Source organism: Eubalaena glacialis, chromosome 4 (genome assembly GCF_028564815.1).
Source record: "Eubalaena glacialis isolate mEubGla1 chromosome 4, mEubGla1.1.hap2.+ XY, whole genome shotgun sequence".
NCBI classification, from domain to species: Eukaryota; Metazoa; Chordata; class Mammalia; order Artiodactyla; family Balaenidae; genus Eubalaena; species Eubalaena glacialis.
The window spans coordinates 76,539,232-76,558,859 of NC_083719.1; the positions used below are offsets into that span (position 1 = coordinate 76,539,232).

General features: G+C 33.0%; 1 protein-coding gene across 1 annotated transcript in view; it reads left to right on the top strand.

Moving 5' to 3' along the window:
- SLF1 (SMC5-SMC6 complex localization factor 1) overlaps positions 1–19,628 on the top strand; it is a 60,017-nt gene that overhangs the window by 26,162 nt on the left and 14,227 nt on the right. Inside the window, exons 7-15 of the mRNA XM_061187998.1 lie at positions 2,024–2,170; positions 3,028–3,168; positions 4,072–4,194; positions 5,858–5,911; positions 6,907–7,065; positions 7,885–8,048; positions 11,842–11,973; positions 12,603–12,768; positions 19,252–19,399. Coding sequence (XP_061043981.1) covers positions 2,024–2,170; positions 3,028–3,168; positions 4,072–4,194; positions 5,858–5,911; positions 6,907–7,065; positions 7,885–8,048; positions 11,842–11,973; positions 12,603–12,768; positions 19,252–19,399 — 1,234 coding nt within the window. The remainder of the gene's footprint in view (positions 1–2,023; positions 2,171–3,027; positions 3,169–4,071; positions 4,195–5,857; positions 5,912–6,906; positions 7,066–7,884; positions 8,049–11,841; positions 11,974–12,602; positions 12,769–19,251; positions 19,400–19,628) is intronic.

A 19,628-nucleotide genomic window follows, 5' to 3' on the forward strand; every position in this document is an offset into this window, starting at 1 on the left:
GAATCTACAACAAAGGAGGCAAGAATATGGAATGGTGAAAAGACAGTCTCTTCAACAAGTGATGCTGGAAAGACTGGACAGTTAAATATAAAACAATAAGATTAAAACATTTCCTCACATTATGTCCAAAAATAAACTCAAAATATATAAAAGACTTAAATGTAAGCCCTAAAACCATAAAACTCCCAGAAGAGAATATAGGCATAACACTCTTTGACATAAATTGTCACAGTATTTTTTTTGAATCTGTATCCTAAAGCCCAGGAAATAAAAGCAAAAATAAATAAATGATACCTGATTAGACTTAAAAGCTTTCACAAAACAAAGTAAACCATCGACAAAATGAAAAGACAGCCTACTGAATGAGAGAATATATTTGCTAATGATATGACCAATAAGGGGTTAATAGCCAAAATAAATAAACAGGTCATACATCTCAACACCAAAAAAACAACCCAATTAAAAAATGGGCAGAGGACCTGAAAAGACATTTTTCTAAAGAAGGCATACAGATGGCCAGCAGGTGTATGAAAAGATGCTCAACATCGTTAATCATCAGAGAAATGCAAATTAAATCCACAATGAGATATCACTTCACATCTGTCAGAATGGCTATCATGGAAAAAACCACAAATAACAAATATTGGTGAGGATGTAGAGAAAACGGAACCCTCGTACACTGTTGATGAGAATATAAATTGGTGCACCCACTGTGGAAAATAGTATGGCAGTTTCAAAAAAAAAAAAAAAAAAACTAAAAGTAGAACTACCATATGACCTAGCAATTTCATTCCTGGGTACATATCAGAAAAAAAGGAAAATACTAGTTTCAAAATATCCAAGCATACCAGTGTTTATAGCAGCATTATTTACAATTGCCATGATATGGAAGCAACCTAAGTGTCCATCGACAAATGAATGGATAAAGAAGATGGGAGATCTGTATATCTGTATAGACATATAGATATAGTGGAATACTACTCAGCCATAAAAAATGAAATTTTGCCATTTGCAACAACATGCATGGACTTGGAGGTATTATACTAAGTGGAATAAGTCAAGCAGAGAAAGACAAATACTGTATGATATAATTTATATGTGGAATCTAAAAAATAAAACCACTGAATATTACAAAATTAAAATGGACTCACAGATATGGAGAACAAACTAGTGGTTACCAGTGGGGAGAGGGAATAGCTGGGAGGGGGCAATATAGGGGTAGGGGACTAAGAGGTATAAACTATTAGGCATAAAATAAATAAGCTACAAGGATATGTTGTACAACACAAGAAATATAGCCAGTATTTTATAATAACTATAAGTTGAGTATAACCTTTAAAAATTGTGAATCACTACATTGTATACCTGTAACTTATATAATATGGTACATCAACTATATCTAAATTTAAAAAAAAGTAAAAAGAATACATCTGTAAACATCTTGAGTTCCTTTTAGAACTCAGGAGAATGTATATCAAATTCAGGTCACAATTTCTATTTTTTTAAATAAATTTCTTAGTGTAAAGAATAAACAATATGGTTTGCAATACTTCTTATCCGTTTTAATGTTATTATACCTATTTCCTATACAAAGATTTTCTGAGATGTTTCATTTGATATGCCTAATGACAAGACTCTATTTGATGTAGAGCCTAAATTATTTTCACAAACATTTGGAAAAATAAAAGAAAATAATGAAGATAACCAAATCTCTTTTGACTAATCATATGACAAATTTTTTAAAAGGCAGAGATTCCAAGAAAGAGTAAGTTAACAAAATACCTAAATTAAATGTGTTTGTAAACACAGTATAAACTTTAAGAACTAAAAATCTTTATTTTTCTCTTTTATCTTAGTATAACTAAAATGTAATATAATTCATAATGCTCTTTATTATATTTAATCTCAGGTGTATGTTTCATAAAGCCTACGTTCCTGAGTTTTTTTTGTTGTGGCTTGTATTGGTTGTGTTGAGGCTATGGCTAATCTATAGTCTAACTAAAGTATTTTTATAAACATGCAGAAAGAAGTGAAAAATCATGATGAAGATGTTAATGTTCGTTCTATTTTAACTGAACATCACAGAAAAGAAAAATGCAGAGATTCTAGTAAAGATTTGAAATTTGTTAAAATGAGAAATGCCTTAGGAAGGCATACATATGGAAATCAGGTAAGAACTTCCAAATTAAAAGTAATTTATTTATATTTTACACTCTTTTCTAATAATGCCAGTTATGAAGTTGTTTCTTCTGAATTATGTATACATTATATGTGTTTATAAAGCATTTGTGTATAATTTTTGAAAGAGTACGAAAATGAGTGCTATGTACCTACCAGCTAGGTTAAGAAATAGAGCATTCCCAGCTTTTTAAGATTCTGCTGTGTCATTTCCAAACTGCATCCCTTTTTCTTCCTCTTACCCATGATAGGTAACCTCTGTTTTGGAATTTGTTTTAATATTTTCTTGTTTTTCATTATAGTTTTACCACCTACATATGTATCCCTACCAATACATTGTTTAGTTTTGCCTGTTAATGAACTTTTCTAGTTTGTGGTATTTATAATCTTCTGTGACTTACTTTTTTGTGGGTGTATATGTTTCATTGTTTCACAGTTATACCTTTTATCCATTTTACTATTGATAAATATTTTGGTTTCTTTTTATTGGTTTGTTTTTGATGGATTGATTGGTTTTTGTAACTGTGAGCATTTCTGCCATGAATAGTATGAACCTTTTCTTACATTACTTTTGGTGCACATGTTCAAGAGTTCCTCTAGCTTAAGATATATCCCTAAGAGAATTCTGGGTTATAAGGACCGTGCATGTTCAAGTCTACTAGATAATGAACAACTGTTTTCCAAAATATTTTACTAATGTATACCCACTCCAACAGTGAATGAGATTTCATATTGAATATAACTTTTTTTTAATGTGTTATAAGTCAGACTCATCTTGAATTTATGTGGATTTTGTAATATATATTATTCATGTTTAGATTTGTTTAATTGTGGTCTAAACATGTTTAGAAGGAAATTAAGAAAGAGGATGAAGATATTCAAAGGAATTATACTTTGAGGAAAAAACGCAAAAAAGAGAAAGAAAGAGATTCCAGGAAGGACAATGAATATGACAAAAGTACCTTAAGAAAGCACGTTTATAGAGATCAGGTAAAACTTTGTAAGCTAAGCTGAAAAAAAACAAAAAACAGTTTTAATTTCTTTTGGCTCTTCCCTAATATCACCTACACATATAATCTGATTTTTGTGATTGCTTGCTGTGTTAAATATAACCTGTACATCTTATGAAAAGAATCTTCTTGATTTGATCTGGTGTAATATTCATAATTAATGTTATAATTAGCTTTGGTTCACAATGAAAATATTTTTACATGTGTACAGAAAGAATTTGAGTTAATCAGGATATTCAGATATATTTTATTTTGCCTGACTAAAACAAAAAAGAAAAGAAACGTTCTGACAAAAGAGGCTAAAATTCTTAAAATGAAAAATACATGTGTATGTAGTTTGGCTAATACATTCTAATCTAAATAATCTAAATTTTAGTTTTTTATCTTGCTCTTCCCTGGTATAGTACAGACCATTATTAATAAGATAGCTTGTCTTTTAAACAGGATCCTTCTTGAGTTAATTTTTCTAGAGTATAACTTTATTTTACAGTATAGACAGCATGTTTATATGTATTCAGAAGGATCTTCAGAAGAATGATAAAGATAAATAATCATGTTTTGTGGGAACATGGCAACCAAAAAAAAAAAAAAAAAAAAACAAGAAAGAGAGAGAGAGGTTCCAGGAAAGATTTGGAACAGGTTAAAGTAAAAAGTACTTAAGAAAGTGCACATGTAAATATCAGGTAAAACTTTGCAATTAAAACATTTGGTTTTTAATTTTTTAAATTTCATTTTGTAATCTTTATATAGTATAATTGTAAGGATCTTTGCTGTGGTTAACGCTGCATGAATGTGTTCTTGTGTTATGTTGTCCATTGTGATACTTAGCACTTGTGTTGACACTCTTTAGTACATAGCCTAAAGTACTTTTTTGTGTATACAGAAAGAAATGAAGAATTCTGTTTTTGCTGATCATGCCAAAGAATCAAAAACCAAGGATATCAGGACAGATGTGGATATTGCTGACATAAAAAATGCCTTAAGGAAACACGTATACAGAGCTCAGGTAGAACTTGACGTACTAAAAATTTTGTATAGTTTTCTCTCATTCTGTAGTGTAACCAATGTATAATAATAGTAATAATAATAATGAGTCATTATGTTTAATATGTCTTAAAATAATTTTCTTAGTTCATTAATTTTTGTTAATAGTAATTATTGTATGTGGACATTTAGTAAATTGCTGAATTCTCTGCCATTTATACCTCAGTGATACTACGGCTAAGTTATATGTTTTACAAACTGCTGTAACTTGTTGCCTGTTAACCTGCTATTGGAGAATGAGGGCTGGAGGATCCCCGTTTCTGTTGTCCTCGTTCAGCCTCAGTCTGAGAAAAGCTTTGAGGCTCCCTGAGTTTTGGGGAAGGGCTTTTTCAGTGTTCTTGCCCTGCCCCAAGTAATAGGGGATGATCTGGGATCACCATCTCTTCCTGCCCCTCTCTGGGGGTAAAGGATTTTTTTCCAATTTCCTTATCCAGCAGGTTATGGGTTTGCATGTGTGCCCTGAGGGTAACCACATTTGCTGCCCTTCCCACAGCAGCCGCTGTTCAAGTCTCAGCCTCTACCACTAGGGAGACTTTCTTTAGTCTCCCACCCTGTCTCTTTTCATTTGCATGAGCACCCAGTGAGGTCCGTGGAGAAGATCATGCCATTGAGTGCAAACTCCCCGCATTTTGTTGATTCCCAGGGGTTCCGTTTTCTCATGCTGGCCCACACTTGGCCTTTAGTAAGTGGTGAAAAATTTAAGCTGAAATCTTCTTGCCCACTGTAGTGGAGTCCTCCTCTTCCTGCTAAACTCTCTCAGATAAATCGGTGCTCATGTCCCATGTCCTTGGAGGCTCCTGTCTTTCTTCATATCTCTGTTTAGTTTGTTGCACTGAGACCTCTGCTGTCGTAAGGGTTCAGGTGAAGTTATCATTTCATAGATTTTCCATTTTTATTGTTCGTAATGTGGGAAGGCCTCTCTTTTCAGCTTTCTATATCCTAAGTGGAAGCCAAGCCTCTATCATTGTTTTAATTTGTATTTCTTCTGTTAGCAGCAAGTTTGAGCATATTTTATGCCTTCACTTGCCATTTGTGTATTTCTTCCTCTGCCAACCGCTTGTTGGTACTCTTCTCTATTTTTTCAGTAGGTTGTTTTATACCACTGCTTCTAGAACTCTTTATATAATCAGGATATTATCTCTTTTTATGTTTGCAAATATTTTTCCAGTATAATCTTTTAAACAAATACAAACTTACAGGTATTTTACAGTAGAGGAAGATTTTACATGTGATTATATACAAAACATGACTACATTTCTTCTCCTATGGAGTTTTATACAAAAGTCCATAGGAGCATTTTATAAATGCTCTCTCCATTTATATTTCTAATTATTAAAATACTAAGGACAATGGACCTCTTCAGGTCTTCAAAGTAAATATGACTTTACCTTTTACATTATTTTAATTTAGAAGGGGAAAGTAGAGACTGTTCATACTCATGAGAGTGCCATTACCCTAAAATGATGGAGGTCCCTAGTTAAACATGAGAATCAGATCAATTATATCTATTAATGTCTTCCTGAATCTGTTTTGTAAGTTTGGCCAAGGTTTTATGCTTTGTAAGCTGAACTGTGTTTTTTGACCTAAAAATGTTTTAATTTTAATTAATGGTTTCTGTTTTGTAGGCTATAAGATACAGCTGCATTAGAATAGATAAACAACCAGTATACAATGTTGAGGTAAGCAATTTGGAGTAGGGTGCTAATGGGGGCAAAAAGAAGCTTTATGTTTTATTATTAGTTGTTTTGATATAAAGGTATGTGTTGTCAGCAAGACAAAGCTTCTTATCAAATTTGAAATGTAGTTTCTCTAATCAGAAGTGAAAAAGAAAAATAGTATTCTATCAAAGCTCCAAAAAAAATTCTATACAGTAATAAAAATTGATAAGAAGAATTAAAAACTTACCTTGTGCTCATCACAGGTGAGTTATGTATCCCTATTCATACATTTCATAGGTTTCATAATTACTACTTCTAGATTAAATTTTCAGTGTAATATTTATGAGTATATTATTTTCTTTATATCATTCATTCCTTTAAAATTGATTGTTTTAGTCCATGAGTCTTTCAGGGTATTCTTGATTCTCAACTAGGTCAAAGGAGTCACTTTTATTGTTAAAAATATTTTGACCAAGGGGGCTGTATTTTGTGGAACTCTTAGAGTTTTATTAATGTGCATCTTCAGAGTAATTTTATGATACTGTAGCAGTTGTCACTTTTTACAAATATTGATTCTGCTTGATGACATCTTAATATATGTAGTATATGTTAATAGACATAGTTTGCTTATAAGTTTAAAAGAACACCAAAAAGTAATTTTGCATCTAAATTAAAACTATGTGTGGTTGTACCTCCAACTGAAGTCTCATTATCAGCCCGACTTTGCAAATGCCTTTTAAAGTTTCCTTTTAGAGGTAGTGTTTCCTCTTACTATTCAAGGCGACAGAGAATAATAAATAAAACAATAATGTATATGTTTTGCAGTGCAATTTTATTGTTGTAAAACACATTCATACAAATCATTCTTTTGGAACCACATAACAACCTAGTGAAGTAGTGAGGGCAGGGATTGTTCATTTTACAGACGAGGAAATTCAGTCTCCTTGCTAATTCAAAATTTCATCTCAGAATTTTCCCCTTCTTTTCTTTGAGTCATAGAATCTTTCCTTTCTTAGGTTAAAAATGCTGAATTTCCCAGAGGTGTATTAAATTTAATTGAAAGCCTCATAGAAGGACAGTTTTTTAAAGAAGCAATTGAGGAACTTTCCTCTTTGCAATCACATTATATCCCCCCTGTTTGCCTTCTTCACGCTCTTCTAGAGAACATTCTACAGGTAAGAGCAGTCTTATGGGTTTTATAGTCTTTCAAAGAATGTTAAACTATGAACACTTTCTCAGTTTTTGTAAGTTTATAGTTTATTTTCTCTCTTCATTGTTTCTTTTCCTCATTTTAATAATAAATGCAGTACCTATTTATTACCATTTCTTTTCTGTTTTTAAACTCTATACTAGGTATTACTCTGAGTGTTTTAACTTAATATTTTCTCAGAACTTTTTTCTGTGGCAGTAAAGTATCTAATGTAAAAATCAAATTATAAGGATCTAGAATGTCATTTAGTAAATTACTCATTTAGTACATTGATAATGATTTGTATTCATAGTATATGTAGACACTGAACTTACTCCTTGTTCCTATTGTGAAAACCAATAGGAACAGCTTTTCAAAGGTAGATTTCTAGTCATATTCTTAATCGAGGTGACAATTTGAAGAAACAACAGGTTTAAGCTATGTCAGACTAATGTTGGTGATAAGTCAGAATGTTACATGTAAAGTTTCTTCAGTTCATTTCAGGTCACATTTGGGAACTCTTTTAATCACACTATAATCATGAGAAGTAAAATGGACATTTGATATAGATTAGTCCCAATAGCTAGGATTATCTAATATGTAGGTACATATTTAGAGTGTGCCTCTCTCTCAGTTGCAATATTTAATTAGCTAAACATCATGCTTCCATCTGTTCTCCTTTGTCCAAACACATATTTTTGCCAAGAAAGTTAGGTCTGGGTATTATAGTTTTAAACTAAATTAGCTGGTAAAACTGTACTTTTAGCTATTGTGTTTTATTTGTTTGTTTATTTTTAAATAATAGGATAACATAGATACGTTTTCTGGTCGATACTTTGATATATTGTCAGCTCTTCTTCACCTTCACCCTCCTTGGAAGTCCCCAGCCATGTCAAGATATTACTTAGAGTTGTTTCAGTGTCCAACTTGTATGAAAGGGGCATGGTCTCTAATAGAAGTGCTTATCAGGTAAGGAATTTCACATGTGAGGATGTTAAATTTCATATAGTCAGTGTTCTGCTACGTATTTTTTAGATACTGATAAAAGAAGTACATTTCTTTTTAGAAAAAATTTTTTTGGGTGTGTAATGTTTGTGTGTTGTATTTATTGCAAAGGCCAAGTCTAAATTGGTCATGTTTGTCAATCATTTTATTAAAAAAAAATGTTGAATAAATTTATGAAATGGACTCACAGGAATGCCAAATCATTATTTGTTTTTATTTTATTTTTTAACAAAATAAGTTTGCATATTTTAAAAATTAAGAAAATGAATTTATTGGATATGAATATCATCAAATTTTGGTCATCAACAGTATAAACATTTGTAACTGTATACAATATCTGTTTTAGTGTTTCTGTTGTAATTTTTCAGCTAGAAATTTGAATTTTGAAACTGAACTTAATGTTTCCTAAATATGTCATCTCTTTCATGCCTCTGCACATGCTGTCATCTGCCTAGATCCTTCCTTTGTCTTCCATATGTTAATCTCTTCAGAAATCCCTCCTATTTCTGCTTCTTTCTCTCAAACAGAAGTAATCATTTTTCTATGTCTTCTCTGATAGCTCTCTGTATCTGATAGCCTTCCTTTGTCTCGTAGTACTTTATTTTTATCCAAATGTTCAGTTTTAGGGGGGTCCATAATAGTAAGAGAAAGGATACTTGACTAGCCAGGCAAAAGCTAGATCTTTGGTTACCTCTTTGAGATCATAGGGATTTACCTACCTTCTTGGTTGTGTTATATTTGAAGGAAGCTAATCAGCTAGCTATCATGCATTTATTTATTCTTTCAAAAAATGTTATTGAGTAGTTACTGGGAGTCAGGCATTGTGCTATGTTTCAGGGGTAAAAAGATAAAATAACAGTTCCCACACTTTTGAAGGTATAAACACAATTCTAACACAGTACTGTCCCAGCATAGGTGTAGGATGTGAGGATATATGGTTTACATATTTGCCATTCTTCCTAATTTACAAATCTGTTTCTTCCTTCGCTGTCATCACCTTTATTTAAAAAGCCTTCATTGCTTCTTATGTAAACTGTTGCAATATCCACTTTATTGATCTTGATCCTACTTTTTCCCTTTATCTTCCAAAGTATACCAGTATGCTCTTTCCACAGTGGTCTTTTCATTTCCCAGATAAAAGTCCTTCATTAACACACATATCACCTGTAGAAAACATTTAAAATTCCTTAGCAAAATATGTAAGACCCTTCATGATTTAGCCCTATGTATGTCTCCATTCTTCATCATTTTCCCAGGCGTGCCCAATGACTGAACTATTTTCATTTCTTATCCCTTTGCTCTTATGTTTTCTCTGCCTATATAAACCTCCATTCTTGCCACCCTATAAATACCTGGCCTCTCCTAATTATCCTTTAAAATGCAAGTCAAATGCCACTTCCTATCTCTTGCCCTTTCCTTTGAGTTAAGTTTTTCACTTAAATCAGCCTCTGACTTTTTTTATTATTATTGTGGTAACATTGGTTTGTAACATTATATTTGTTGCATGTGTACAACATTATATTTCTATTTCTGTATACCTACAGTGTGCTCACCAGCAAAAATTGAGTTTCCATTTGTCACCATACAGTTGATCCCCTTCTCTCCACCCACCCCCCTACCCCTTCCCCTCTGGTAACCACTGCTCTATTCATATCTGTGTTTGTTTTGGTTTAGTCTGGTTTGCTCAATTATTTTGGTCATTTGTTTGTTTGTTTTTTATATCCCACATAAGAGTGAAATCATAGGGTATATGTCTTTCTCAGTCTGACTTGTTTCACTTAAACATAATACTCTCAAGATCTATCCATGTTGTCACAAATGGCAAGATTTTTTTCTTTTTTATGTCTGAATAGTATTCCTTTGTGTGTGTGTGTGTGTATCACATTTTGATTTATTCATTTGTTGATGGGCACTTAAGATTGTTTCCATATTTTGGCTAGTGTAAATAATGCTGCAATAAACAGAAGAGTACGTATATCTTTTCAAATTAGTGTTTTCATATTCTTGGATAAATGCCCAGAAGTGGGATAGCTGGATCTTATGGTAGTACTGCTCTTAATTTTTTGAGGGATCTCCATACTGGTTTCCATAGTGGCTACACCAGTTTACATTCCCACCAAGAGTGTATGCAGCCTCTGACTTTCAGAAGAGTAGATGCTCAGTGTTAAACATCTCCCTCCTCAGTGCTTATAATGTCTGGAACATAATAAGTGCTTAATAAATGTTTGGATGAATTAATTGATGCTACAGGAAATGGAATTCAGGCAGCTTAAAAGTAGACTTTTTAATAAACAGATACCCAGGTTTAATTACAAAATAATTGGGTCTGTTGGGAATCTCGGGGAAGGTTCCCAGGAAAGTGGTAGGAATACAGATGAGCTGGGTGATACTCGTCTACTTCTGAGTGTATTTTTGTTTTTATAAATTTATTTATTCATTTATTTTTGGCTGCATTGGGTCTTCGTTGATGCGCACGGGCTTTTCTCTTGTTGCGGCGAGCGGGGCTTCTCTTGTTGCAGAGCACAGGCTCTAGGCACGCGGCCTTCAGGAGTTGTGGCACATGGGCTCAGCAGTTCTGGCTCGTGGGCTCTAGAGCGCTGGCTCAGTAGTTGTGGCACACGGGCTTAGTTGCTCTGCGGCATGTGGAATCTTCCCGGGCCAGGGCTCAAACCCGTGTTCCCTGCATTGGCAGGCGGATTCTTAACCACTGCGCCACCAGGGAAGTCCCTGAGTGTATTTTTGAAATACTTCATAATGTGTGTTTTTAGAAAAAGAGAAAAGATACTATGGTATCCATCTCTGGCAGTTTTCAGATAGACTGAATAACTATATGGTCAAGGAGGATCTTTTAGAACAGATTTGAGTATTAAATGGAGTGTTACATTTAATAGCTGTTAAGGGCCCCCCTAATCTGAGAGTGTGGTATTCAAAATAGATGGGGAAGATGGAGACAGAGGTACAGAGTTATAAGTACATTGTTTGTATAATTGATAATGAAGTTGGAAGAAAATTGTAATAAATGTTGTTGCCTGGACTATCTCTCTTAGTCCTGTAGTTCTGAGTAATTTTATGTTCTCTTTTAAAAAATACTATAGAACTGTGCTGTCCAACCCCATAGCCACTAGCTACATGTGACTATATTTAAATTTAATTAAGATTAAATAATTAAAAATTCAACACCTCAGTTTTGCACAAGCCACATTTCAGGTGTTCACTAGAACATATCCATCATCATGGAAAGTTCTGTTGGATAGGACTGCTGCAGAAGACAGAAAGAAAATAAATACTGAATTTTTAAAACTCTAAAAAAATAGCTCTAAATGACCTTCATTTTACTAAATAATGAAAAAGAAAATAATTTTGAGTAAGAGGAGGATTAATAGAGAGTATTATAAATTGAAAGTGTAACTGGTCATCTGAATCAAAAGGGTTTAATGAAATTCATAGTTTTTTTTCTTTTTCAGTGAAATAAAGAATACAAGGGGAGAGTACCAGATGGTTGTTAAACATTACAATCATTAAAAAATAGAGGAATTAGATCTCTATTATTAGAAAATTAACTGTCATGGGATATTTGACAGGGTTTAATTTTTAAAGGAAGAAAATATTAATAAAATTTTGTTGAATTTGCTTTATATTTTGTTGGAGCAAGCTTTATTAAAATTCCAATGTTTTTCTGAAAAAAGAAATACTTTGCTCACAAATTACTCAATGAGTTGTTGCATGTTATATAGATTGTTGGGTTCATGTTTTCCAGGTCTTGCCTTTTCAGTGAAAGCTTTTGTCATCAAATTTCAGAAAATATTATTGGTTCTAAGGTGCTCCACCTGACACTGCTCAAATTTTTCTTTAATTTAGTTGAAAGTGAAGTCCGACATCTGAGTCAAAAGTGAGTTTTAATCATCAAAAAACATTTTTTCTATATATTGTCTTATGTACCATTTTTCTAATTATTTATCTACATATTTCTAAAAAAACCACCTTGTTTTCTAGTTTCAAGTATATAGATTTATTTTAAAAACATATGTCTAGATTCAGTCCTTCAGTAGCTGTAAAGGTTTGTATGCTTTTTTCCTGTTTCCTTACTTCATATTTTTATTTTTCACTAACTTACACATTTGGATAGGTACGACTGTTTTTATTTTTCAGAATTTGTATATTTTTGAATTCTTTAGTAATTGAATGCTTAAGTAAAAAGCTATACCAGGTTTTAATACTGAATCTGTAATATCTGTAAGTCTGCATATGTTCTAAAACCTGCAGTTGCATTAGTGTGTACTTGTTCATGATTATGTGAAATGAAGCCATTTAAAAAATTTTGTCCTTTATTATAACTAGATATTATAATCCTTATATATTAATAGACTTTTCTGTATTCAGAAATTGCTAGAATTTTTTTGTTTTATGACAAAATATTATGCCTAATAACCATAATGATCAAATTAGCAGATATTATGCCTAATAACTGTAGTGGTCAAATTGGCATAAAGATATACTTTTCATTCATATTTTTATTAGGTTGTATGACTGGTCAGATTCTCAGAGTCTGAAAATAACAGGAAAGGCAGTTCTTCTTGAAATCTTTTGGTCAGGAAGCGAGACCTCTGGGCTTTTGACCAAACCAGTAAATATGCTTTTGGAGTGGACTATATATTCTCACAAGGAAAAATGCAAGTCTAATGATGTAAGTAGGATTAATTTACAAATGAATATTGGCCTATGGAATATGGAATATGGCCTATACTTCTTTGAAGTATGCGTCTTTTTTCTTCCCTTTATTCTTTGAATTACTTGAAACAAATTAACATGCACCCAAATACATCGTTTTCTACTCCGTTTATCTAATTTTTAGGTAAAAGATTCTTAGAGGCTGGTTTCGTCATCTCACACTTGGCTGTAGTGCTACATCCACATTTGGACAGTTACTTGACCATTACTGCTAAGAAATCTATAGTTACTTATCACTCTAGATTTTTTTATTTTTGTACATTTTAATTTTTAAGGAACTTGTGATTATAAAAATTGAGTGAATCCATACAACTTTTTGGTGTACTACTAATAAAAAGTTCCACTTGTTTTTAAAAACACCTTTCTGGATGTTAAGAGTTATTTCCTGAACCATTTCTTCATAAGTAGGTTTTGCTTGTTGTTAGAAATTCAGCATGCAGTGATTTTAGTATTATTATCTATATGAAGGGTAACTGGGAAAATTAAATGCAGAAAATATGTAAAGTGCATAGCAACATACTGCTCCACATTTTAGGTGCATAATAAGTGTTAGTCACATTTCTTCTTTTCAAAATGAGCTTTTGGGGACTTTATTGTTTACATTTTTATATTATATCATTAATTTCTGCTCATTTTTAAAAATTCCTTTCTTTTACTTTCTCTTCTATCTTGAATATTTGAATCTTTTTTCTATTTAGTCTTTATTTCTAATATGTACACTTAATATAAATTGCCTTTTGAGTGGAACTTGAGATTCCTTGTGCAAGTTTTGATACTTTAATCTCTGGTGCTCTTATTGTTTTTTCCGAAGTGTTTTTTATTGTCGATTACAAATTCCCCTTTGATCCAAGAAATATTTTAAAAGAGTGTTTTAAAAATTCTAAATGGATGGCTTTTAGTTGTCAGTAGATTTTGTTTGTCTATGCTTTTGTTATTAATATCTAATAGTAAATTATAGTTAAAAAATGAGCCCTATATGATTTCTGCTTTCTGAAATTAACTCAACTTTTCTTTTTGACCTCATATAAGATTAGAGGCCAAAATGTGTTTTCTCTGTTATTCTACATTTTTCTCTATCACCTATTAGGTCAAGCTTAAATGTTTTAATCAACTCCTCTGACTCTACCTTGGGAATTTGTCCTTTTTTTTTTTTTTTTTTTTTTTTAACTGTCTGCTTTATATACAGTGATGCCTTCTTGTTATTCATGACTGATATATCATCATAATTGCTACCTAGGTAATATATTCTTTGGGGATAGAAAACATAGTAGGTGGAGTGGAGACCTCTGCTGTTAAATAGCCATGAAGTCTCTTCTAGCTTAAGGAAAATTCTTACATAGTTTCTCTTCTAATTTATTTCCTCTGATCCTTTTTCGCTCCTCTACTTTTTAAGTTCCAAATGAACTTATGTCGCACCTCCTCTTTGTATCCTCTGTGTATTTTACCCTCTCATCTATATTTTCCATTTTTATCTATACTCAGAGCATTCTGGATAGTGTTTTCATCCAATTTCTAGTTCACTAGTCTCTTTTCCCCTGTATCTAATATGATAAACATGGCTATTGCATTTTTTATTTTTTGTATTTTTCCCAGTTTTAGACTTTTTCCTTCCAAATTACTATGATATATTTTTATGGTTTCTGGTTCCCTATGAAGTTTTCAAGGTTTTCTTTTGTCTTTGAACATGGCGATAATAGTTATTTTACAGTCTACGTCTGATTATTCCATATTCGACGTTTTTGTGAGTCTGTTTGTATTTGTTGTTTCTGCTGTTTCCTTCTTTCATGTCTTTTATATTCTCTTGCAAGCTAGTTATGCTTGACTGTGTGCCATAAATTGCATTTGAAAAATTATTTGTAGAAATAGTTTGTGGCAAAGACACAGAATATCTTCCTCTAGCGAAAAGTTTTGTTGTCTGGTTCAAGGGTTCCTGGATAGTCAAAGTAAAGTACAGGGCCACAGATACATGTTGTTTTGCTTCTGATTCATGCTTGCTTTGAGACTGAAGCCCTGCAGGGTGTCAGCATATTGGGCATTAGGCCTTGGGCTATGACTTTTATACTCCTTTTTCCCCTAGGCTCCAAAAACCACACTTCTGTATATCAGCTCTTTCTCTGGGGTCAGCAAATGTCCTTAGGGCAAAGTCATCTAGCTTTGAATGCCTCACTTGGTTTTTACCTTCTCCTAGATCTTGGCTGAGCAATTCCTCTTAACTTTACTGAAGATGTTTTACATATTTTATTCAACATTTTAAGTTTTCTTCTATAAGATGGTTTATCTGAATTACCTAGGCCTCCATTATTAGAAACAGAAGGCCTTACTGATTTTTAAAAATTCTATTTAGGGAGTGTGTGAGGCATTCTTTAAAGAAAACATTCTTTTCAGGGCTCTTTTTTTTTTTTTTTTTTTTTTTTTTTAATTGGCATTAAAAAGGGAGGATTGTTTCTGGGTATAACTAGATGTCTAAGCTAAAACTGATAAAATCCTGATTATCATCTGCCTTTTTTCTACTGTTTAGACAATCGAATCATTAAGGATAGAAAATATTTCCTCGTTAAGGAACATTTCTTTTTTATCCATTTGATTATATAAATGAAATTGCTCTTTTATAATTGAAAACAATAATAAAACTGATGTTTTCACAGTTCTACTAAATCACCAAAGGCTACCACAGATAAGAATCTACTTAGGAAATACTAATGTAAATAGTAACAAATTCATACATATTTAACTTGAAGATTTTTGTTCAGATTTATAAATAAATTTAACATATTTGTGAAGCAATGTACAATAAATTGTAGCATCAGTTGTAATATGAGAACTGGTTTTAAACTTTGCAAATTAATATTTAACATTTGAATTGCTTAAATTCATATAAACTGTTTTTTTATTGTGGTACTTTATGTGTTAGAATTCATTATTGTACTTAATTAAATCTTTTTGGCAGTTTCCAATTTCAAGAATTCCATGCATGTTCACAGACATCATTTTCTGTACTGTAAAGCATTTGTATCTTGATTTGCTTAGTTGAAGCATTCAATTTAAGTCATTAGCTAAACAGAAGTCCTCAGTTTATGCTAATATTGTTTTGTCATAATGTCAATCAGAAGGTATTGCAGAGTGACACAGTGGCAATGAATTTCATTGTCATAATCTGAGAAAGCTTTGGGCTTTCCTTGGCAAAGAGCAGAGGTGGGATGTGTCAAGGTTATGGAGGAGGTACACATTTTACTAAGCTTGGTGGTTAGTTCTGCTTTTCTTTGTGATGTCCTTAAATGCTATTTAACCATAACCCTACAATTATTGGTAGAAATGGAAGCTAGTTTCTGTTTAAAGATAAGGAAATTGAGGCTAAAGAGTATAAGTAACTTATTCAAGGTATCACAGCTTCTTAGGGCAAAACCTTGACTAGTGGCCAAGTCTCCACTGCAACATACTTTCTCTTACTTCACATGTCACTGTTTAAAATAGGAAGAGGCACAGTATGTACATTATGTTTGCATCTTCTGCCAGAGGTACTAGAGGAGCAGTTTGTCATCTATTGCTGTGGGATATTGTGGAAAGCCCTAACCTGGGAGTCAGAGGCCAAGAATCAAGTTTGTTCTGCATTATATACTGGTCAGTTTTTGGAAGATTGCCAAGTTTATAAACTGAAGGTTACTAGTCCTGGTAGATAATAGAGAACCGTATTGACAGAATGTCTCCTAATAGCCTTTACCTATTAGAAGGGAGATCTAAGGTAAATATATGTCATATGTGCAAATTATATCTATCTTTCATTTCTTTGTTAATTCTTAGGGTATTTATGTTCTGTTCTTTCAGCTTTAGCAAACATTTTGGTATTCCAAGAAAGCTTTTCTCTTTTGATGTTTTTTTTGCCATTTTCCCACTAATCCACTTCCAAAGCATATATCTCCACGGTGCTAGAAATAGTAGCATTGTTAAGTTACAGTGAGTACAGTCCATAGCACAGTGTCTTGTTCCTGTGGTTATAGTGAGTGTCATAGTTAAGAAAGTAGTGTAAAAGGATCCAAGAACCTGATTTGAAAGTATCTTTTTATATAAAAATTTTCTATGATGTATATGTGGTATGTGGTAGGTATGTTTAGCCAATGACACACAGGTAGAATAACTTTGTCAAATTTTTTCTTACCATGGTAAAGGAACTACAGTCTTTCCTTGCAGGTACTGTAAGACGTACCTATCTCTAACTGCTTAATAACAATAATTTCAAGGTGAATTGAATAGTAAGCAATATCGATACTCATTTGTGGTGTCAGGTACACGTGTACATATATTTGCATCAGGAAAGAGGGAAAGTCTTACCTGGTTGGTTTTATGTTATTTTTACTTGATAGAGTGCTGGATTGTAGTTTATATGAGGCTTAGCTCTATGCGCTAACCTCATCTTCCCTATCCAGAGTCTTAGGACCAGGGAGCTGAAGTAACCCTGATTGAGATGGGGGAATACTTTGAGAAATCAAAATGTAATAGTCTCTTGCTTTCTTCCTGAGAAGTGTCATTGCTGATATTCAGATATACATTATGTTGGAAGGAACATTCTGTGGCATGGATATTGACATGATCATTTGCTAGTTTAAACAGAGGTTTTCATTGTCCTGTTTTATGTTCTCTTGATAAATGGAACCATGAGAAGTAAAATCGCTCAGAGTGATCATCTACATTTTGGCTTTGCAAAGAATGGAGTTGGCTTCCTGCAAAGTTCATTGAAGACTGGCTAAGACCCATACTCAAAGGAGTTATTTCTGGTCAGCTGCAAGGCTTGACACCTGTCAGGGTCCAAGGGAGGTGCGGGTATTTCCCCAGCCTGCTGATACGGCCGGTCCTGCTGCTCACTTCCCGTGTCACACAACTGCAACTGCAAGGCTTAAACTCAGCCCTCTAAGCAAGGCAGGAGAAGGGGTCCTGCTGAGGCCCACTCATGAATCCTGACCTGACAGGATCAGGCTGTGGTCAGGGCTCCATATCTTGGCCCCTGATCATACCAGAAGGGCAGTGCTTCCCTAATCATGCAGCTTAAAATCCCCTTCGTCCCATTCTTCAGAGTCTCTCTCCCACATTCTGATATCCAGCCTTGCCAGAATGCCATGTGCTACCCAACAGTGTGGTAGGGCAAAAGGGGACCTAGGCACCTGTTGAGGATCCTGTCTCTGTGGGTTTTCCCTCAGTAAACACTGTTTCAGCGGGCCTGATGTATGTGCTGCTTGACCATTTGTCCTTGTTTGCGCAACAACCCAAAAACAGCACCTCAGTTCTGAAATCATTTAATAGCGTCTTGCGCTAGGAATGACACCTTAATGAAATGCTGTACATACCTATAAGAACCTTGTCTGCTGAGGGCAGGAGAAATAAATCCTATAGTCACTGAGGGTTCAAAGTGCTGGAGATTTCTCTGTCAGTAATCTCATATCAGGTATAGTATGGGGCAGAACATAGCAGTTATCTATTTGGATATCATAACATTTACTAAAACCCTTTCACATGGCTTCTCCCCAACTGTTAATTTAGTGATTTTTTTCACGCATCCAACACGCCTAGACAACAAATACCAAAAATGTAAGAATTTCAACTAGTTTTAATGTCATTGTGGAAAAGTGTTTATGTTTAAATCAAAGGTGTTTAAAAATATTATTTTCACACCTCTTCATCTTCATAGTTTATGGATTAGAAAGATATTTTTAAACACCAGTGTGAAGCATGCTTATTGTAAGTAAGGTTTGTGTGCCTTGCTATATTTCTTACAGTAGTTTAATAACGTTAATATAGAAATGATGATATAAAAGAATATGTATACTTTTAAAACTGATATCTATACCTCTAAGGTAATGGTATTTGATATAATTTAATAATTAAAATTTGATGAGCCGATTTTTTTTTTTTTTTTTTACAACAAAGTACAATCTTGCTTGTTAAAGCTTGTATGCATTGTGTTTTTCAAGTCTTTTTCTGGCGAATGCCATTTAGGGAAATGTAAAGGTTAATTTTATACATAAACAGTAGGGGTGGCTAAATCTGTCTCTTTTTTTATAGTCATATATTCTTGTTAACAGAAATACTTCCTCATTGTTTTAATGGAATTATTGCCTGACTAAAGCACTTGACACCATTGGATAAAGTTATCTTAAAAGTTTGTTACAAGCTATCCGTATATAAGTCCTGGAAAATTTGTTTTATTAACTGTTTTGTCATACAGATACAGATTTAGATGTAGATATAGAGCAGGGGAGGAAGGAGGGAAGGAAGGAGATGGAGAGAATGGAAAGAGGGAATTAGTTTGCTAGGTTTCTTAAGAATACCTTTTGGCATTAGCATACCCTGTTTTTTTAAATAGCTATGTTTTGCCTCAACAAGTATTCAAAATAATAGAAATAATACATTTCAGTATGTTTTAGTAATATTTTTCCAATCTCAATGTTAGGTCTTCAAACATGAACTAGCTTACTTATTGACTGGAATTCTTGGAGCAGCAATAGATTATTGGATTGTCCTTGGTCTTAAGATGGGTAGAAACGTGATGCGACACATGTCTGATGACTTAGGAAGTTACGTTTCCCTTTCATGTGATGGTAAGTGTGTCTATGTTACATAAGCCTTCTTCCCCGCACACATCATTTATTATTCAAAAATAGTATTTTGATGCTTTCATAAAAATTTAATATAGCATGGAAAATAGTACATGGAAATAAATTATTATATATTTATATATAATGTTATTAATGTTTTCCTTAATCCTACAACAAAAAATTAAAATTAAGCCGTTCTGTGAAAGTAAATATTTAGACAAATTTAAAATCA